This window comes from Neoarius graeffei, chromosome 1 (assembly GCF_027579695.1).
Source record: "Neoarius graeffei isolate fNeoGra1 chromosome 1, fNeoGra1.pri, whole genome shotgun sequence".
NCBI lineage: Eukaryota > Metazoa > Chordata > Actinopteri > Siluriformes > Ariidae > Neoarius > Neoarius graeffei.
Genome location: NC_083569.1, coordinates 64306688 through 64312866, shown reverse-complemented (window position 1 = coordinate 64312866; position 6179 = coordinate 64306688). Strand labels below are relative to the sequence as shown.

The following is a 6179-nucleotide window of genomic DNA, read 5'->3' as shown; positions in this document are numbered from 1 at the left end:
ATCACACACACCACCTCTCTCTCTCTCTTCATACAATCACTCAGTCCCACACTCACCTTAGAATCACACACACCACCTCTCTCTCTCTTTTCATACAATCACTCAGTCCCACACTCACCTTAGAATCACACACACCACCTCTCTCTCTCTCTCTTCCTACAATCACTCAGTCCCACACTCACCTTAGAATCACACACACACACACACACACACACCACCTCTCTCTCTCTCTCCATACAATCACTCAGTCCCACACTCACCTTAGAATCACACACACCACCTCTCTCTCTCTTCATACAATCACTCAGTCCCACACTCACCTTAGAATCACTCACACACACCACCTCTCTCTCTCTCTCTCTCTCACACACACACACACACACACACACACACACTGTTGATTTGTATAGATTCAGCTGAAATCATACCCTTGCTGTAAACTTCTCTCAAGAAGTATTGTAATTGTATTAGATACCGTTCCTTTCCAAAGCATCGATGGAGCCTAATATAGCTGTAAATTGTTAATTTACTTTATCTGTGAAACTGCTGATTTTGAGAAGGAAATTAAATTATTATTGTGGAATTGTCATTTTCTGACTGTTCATTTGAATGCTTATACTGGACTAGGCAGGGAAATCCACTGACACACACACACACACACACACGAGGAACTTTCTTCACCAGCAGCCACTGCTTCACTCTCTGAGGTGCAGCAGCAGCAGCAGCAGCCTCACACAGTTTATTCTGCATGACCAACGAGTGAAGACCAAATCATCCTTCTCTAACTTGCCTGATGTTGTGAATGTGTTGGTTAAATTCAGTGTGATGAGGAGAAAGGAAAGGGAAATGCTGACATTGTTCCTCTGGGTTTAAAAAAAAAAAAAAAGGCACAATGGGCTTTAAAACAACTCAGTCATCAGTGATTATTTGCAGTCGCGCTTTGTGTCTTTAAAGCCGTGTTTGCTCACTTAGTGATTATTAACTTAGCAACAAAGCTAGCCAAGGTCACTTCTCTTCTAAAGGCACATTTACACGACTAAACCACCTCAGGGATGGGTTTATTTTCTTTACACCAAGTTTCTGTTCACTGAACCGGCTTTAGCCTGTAGGCTATTCTCCAGAATCTCTCTGTTTGTTTATTTCATGTGTGTTTAATTCTTCACAAGAACAACACCACTACTACTAATTTAACAGGACAGTAAAGTACCCCTCAGCATCGAGCTGCGCGCGTGACCTGGGCTCCGTCCCAAACTGCACACTACGATACTAAATAGGCTATAAGTGTAGTCTATTTCGTAATGGGACAGCCCGTGTAAGCAGCGCACTGAGCGAGTATTCTTCCTCTTTAGGAAGATGATTCGGACGGAGCCGGTCACACGGCTCTGCTCTCTGCCTACAGGCGGTGTTCTGTTTTGACCTAGGTAGTGTGCGATTTGGGACGGAGCCAGCTCTTTGATGAAAGCTACTTTGATGTTGACTATGGATCAGAAAAATCTGGGCAGTTTTAGGGTGAACTCAGGCTCCCAAAGATTTGGGCAGTACCGACAGGAGGTGTCTGTGGAGCACTCCAGCAATGAGCTGAAACCCCTGGACATGGGTAAGTCAGGATGGGAAATAATAAGGATTATTTTGGGGTTGTGGATGTGATGGTATATGGATAACATCAAACTAATTCCACCTCAGATGCAATAAATAAACATTTAATAAATAAAAAAAAATGGTGGGGTCACACAACAGAGCTAGGCTCCAATAACAGTGTGCCCTATAATAATACTAATAATAATAAAATCAAATTAAATTTAAAAAAGGGGGAGGGGAAAGATGCATATAGCAAGAAGGTCCTGGGTTCGAGCCCCGTGGCCGGCGAGGGCCTTTCTGTGTGGAGTTTGCATGTTCTCCCCGTGTCTGTGTGGGTTTCCTCCGGGTGCTCCGGTTTCCCCCACAGTCCAAAGACATGCAGGTTAGGTTAACTGGTGACTCTAAATTGACCGTAGGTGTGAATGTGAGTGTGAATGGTTGTCTGTGTCTCTATGTGTCAGCCCTGTGATGACCTGGCGACTTGTCCAGGGTGTACCCCGCCTTTCGCCCGTAGTCAGCTGGGATAGGCTCGCCTGCGACCCTGTAGAACAGGATAAAGCGGCTAGAGATAATGAGATGAGATGAGATTCTGCTGGAATTTTAATTTTCCTGAGGGAACCTTCCCAAAGGGATCAATGAAGTTCTATCTAATCTAATCTAATAAAACTAAATAATAACTATAAATACATCATCACATCACAAAAAAACATAAATAAAACTAAAAAAAAATCGTAATCTTTACTTAATTGATATTCAAAAGCCCATTCAGCAGAAGCCTAAAAAAAAAAAAAATTCGCCTCTCAGAAACATGCTTGTGGATCGCACGAATTAAAATATCTTCTAAAAATCTCATAACAAAAGACTATAAAATTTACAATTATAATATTCCAATGACTATGGCCTAATATCGTTTATAATATTATTTATACTTAAAAACTGACTGAAAATCTCTAAATCTACTCAATAACAGCAAGCATCTCATTCTCATCTCATTATCTCTAGCCGCTTTATCCTGTTCTACAGGGTCACAGGCAAGCTGGAGCCTATCCCAGCTGACTACGGGCGAAAGGCGGGGTACACCCTGGACAAGTCGCCAGGTCATCACAGGGCCGACACATAGACATAGACAAAAATTCACACTCACATTCACACCTACGCTCAATTTAGAGTCTCCAGTTAACCTAATCTGCATGTCTTTGGACTGTGGGAGAAACCGGAGGAAACCCACGCGGACACAGGGAGAACATGCAAACTCCACACAGAAAGGCCCTCACCGGCCACGGGGCTCGAACCCGGACCTTCTTGCTGTGAGGCGACAGCGCTAACCACTACACCACCATGCCACCCCATATTTATTCATAAATACAATTATTATTTCTTCTGCAGAACATAAGCCCTTAAGAGCAACAGGGAGTATAAAAGGCACTTTAGGAGTTTCTGAAGACAAGATCCCCACAGGTAACTACTATCTTTATGAACACTGCACATGCATTCACTAAATAAAGTACGTTATTGTACCTTTAGAGGTACAGTGGCTTGTCACTGAGGCACTACCCTTTGAGGTACTTATTTGTACCCTTTATATACTGCTTGGGGACATATATGTACCTTTTTGGCCCTAAAAAGGTACACATAGTTACCTTGAGGTCCAATAATGAGCCCTAGGGGGTAGTAGGTTGTACCTTGGGGGACAGGAATGGACTCCGACTGTACCCCTATTTTTGAGTGTGCTATACTGAGATCAGGTGAGAAATAGAGGTCTGCTGATGGTTCCGAAACCTCCGACAATAATGATCTCAAATCGAGTTAAGAGTCGATTGGTGAGTAGATTAGTGTGAGTTGAGCTGATGTCATGGCATTGGCATGACTAAATAGTAGAAAATGATTATACTTAATCCATAATTCATAAATACTAAAAGCAGATTGTCTCATTTTTCTGTTTATGATATTGTTTGAAGCAATTATATTTGTCAACCAAATCAACACACAGGCCTCAGTGTTGGTATTGTTTTAAATGGAAACCATGCAAGTCAGTGATTGTCCCTGAAACAAGTTGATTCCAAAGCAGCCCTTGTAAAAAATAAAAAAAAAGCAACAACATCTCAAACACAGGTCATATGAAATTACACGTTGAACCCTGCACATCTCATCCATTGTCACTGATTAACCTCTGCTGTGAATACAATACTAAAACATCACATGATTGGAATGATGTTATGAGCTCAGTCAGTCACGAATTAAAGAGTTTGGCCTATATTAACCAAATTCACTGTGTTCAAACAAATGCCAGCGCAACATTTAATGTTGTATACCGGGTTGAAAACATATATGTTGTGTACCATGACAGTTTCAGAATGTTCAGAGTACATTTTAAATAATGTGTTTTCTGTATGATGGCATTGTTGGTGCTGCATGGGGAGACCGATTGCTTGGTTTGTTAACTATCTGGGGTTTCCTGTTGCAGTGTTGCCTCTTCAGCTGGCTATAGCAGAAGGTCCGGACCGGCTTCCTGCTGACAAGGACACACAGGAAATTCTGTGTGGGAAGCTACGTTTGCTGGAGATTGACCTTAGCAAGATTTCATCTTTGATCTCTGTATGCTTTCCTTACTGAGATTCTATATATTGTATCAATTACAAATGAACAGTATATCAGAGTGAATATTAAGACATAATAAAGGTGGCAGTGAGATTGATTTATACAGTGGTGCTTGAAAGTTTGTGAACCCTTTAGAATTTTCTATATTTCTGCATAAATATGACCGAAAACATCATCAGATTTTCACACAAGTCCTAAAAGGAGATACAGAGAACCCAGTTAAACAAATGAGACAAAAATATTATACTTGGTCATTTTATTTCTTGAGGAAAATGATCCAGTATTACATATCTGTGAGTGTCAAAAGTATGTGAACCTTTGCTTTCAGTATCTGGTGTGACCCCCTTGTGCAGCAATAACTGCACCTAAACGTTTCCGGTAACTGTTGATCAGTCCTGCACACCGGCTTGGAGGAATTTTAGCCCATTCCTCCGTACAGAACAGCTTCAACTCTGGGATGTTGGTGGGTTTCCTCACATGAACTGCTCGCTTCAGGTCCTTCCACAACATTTCGATTGGATTAAGGTGAGGACTTTGACTTGGCCATTCCAAAACATTAACTTTATTCTTCTTTAACCATTCTTTGGTAGAATGACTTGTGTGCTTAGGGTCGTTGTTTTGCTGCATGACCCACCTTCTCTTGAGATTCAGTTCATGGACGGATGTGACATTTTCCTTTAGAATTCACTGGTATAATTCAGAATTCATTGTTCCATCAATGATGGCAAGTGGTCCTGGCCCAGATGCAGCAAAACAGGCCCAAACCATGATACTACCACCACCATGTTTCACAGATGGGATAAGGTTCTTATGCTGGAATGCAGTGTTTTCCTTTCTCCAAACATAACACTTCTCATTTAAAGCAAAAAGTTCTATTTTGGTCTCATCCGTCCATAAAACATTTTTCCAATAGCCTTCTGGCTTGTCCACGTGATCTTTAGCAAACTGCAGACGAGCAGCAATGTTCATTTTGGAGAGCAGTGGCTTTCTCCTTGCAACCCTGCCATTGTTGTTCAGTGTTCTCCTGATGGTGGATGATGGTGGACTCATGAACATTAACATTAGCCAATGTGAGAGAGGCCTTCAGTTGCTTAGAAGTTACTCTGGGGTCCTTTGTGACCTCGCCAACTATTACACGCCTTGCTCTTGGAGTGATCTTTGTTGGTTGACCACTCCTGGGGAGGGTAACAATGGTCTTGAATTTCCTCCATTTGTACACAATCTGTCTGACTGTGGATTGGTGGAGTCCAAACTCTTTAGAGATGGTTTTGTAACCTTTTCCAGCCTGATGAGCATCAACAATGCTTTTTCTGAGGTCCTCAGAAATCTCCTTTGTTCATGCCATGATACACTTCCACAAACATGTGTTGTGACGATCAGACTTTGATAGATCCCTGTTCTTTAAATAAAACAGGGTGCCCACTCACACCTGATTGTTATCCCATTGATTGAAAACACCTGACTCGAATTTCACCTTCAAATTCAAATAATCCTAGAGGTTCACATACTTTTGCCACTCACAGATATGTAATATTGGATCATTTTCCTCAATAAATAAATGACCAAGTATAATATTTTTGTCATTTGTTTAACTGGGTTCTCTTTGTCTACTTTTAGGACTTGTGTGAAAATCTGATGATGTTTTAGGTCATATTTATGCAGAAATACAGAAAATTCTAAAGGGTTCACAAACTTTCAAGCACCACTGTAGCTTCGTTCGAATGATTACAAAAACTGAAAGAACGAAAACATACTAAAATTATGGGCTCATAAATATTCAAAGCCTTTTCCCTATGTTTAAGGAATTCTCTGCTCATCTGGTGTCCATCAACAGTGAACAGCAGACCATATTTATCACTTTTAAATCATTTGAAGAAATATGGAAGTTCACGACATACCACAGAATGGGTTTGTACTTTCTCAATTCTTAGCATTATAAGATTTAAAGAATACAAAAACTTATATAGCCTACAGTGAGCATTTTGATACCTCAGCATAACTGG

The 6179-nt window shown here is 41.0% G+C and overlaps 1 protein-coding gene across 1 annotated transcript in view; it reads left to right on the top strand.

Annotated features, from left to right (window-relative positions):
* Positions 1-1381: 1381 nt before the first annotated feature.
* LOC132888380 (SH3 domain and tetratricopeptide repeat-containing protein 1) overlaps positions 1382-6179 on the top strand; it is a 43803-nt gene continuing 39005 nt past the window's right edge. The window contains exons 1-4 of the mRNA XM_060924437.1: positions 1382-1597; positions 2965-3036; positions 4043-4173; positions 5979-6084. Of these exons, the coding sequence (XP_060780420.1) occupies positions 1456-1597; positions 2965-3036; positions 4043-4173; positions 5979-6084 (451 nt within the window). The 5' untranslated portion in view covers positions 1382-1455. The remainder of the gene's footprint in view (positions 1598-2964; positions 3037-4042; positions 4174-5978; positions 6085-6179) is intronic.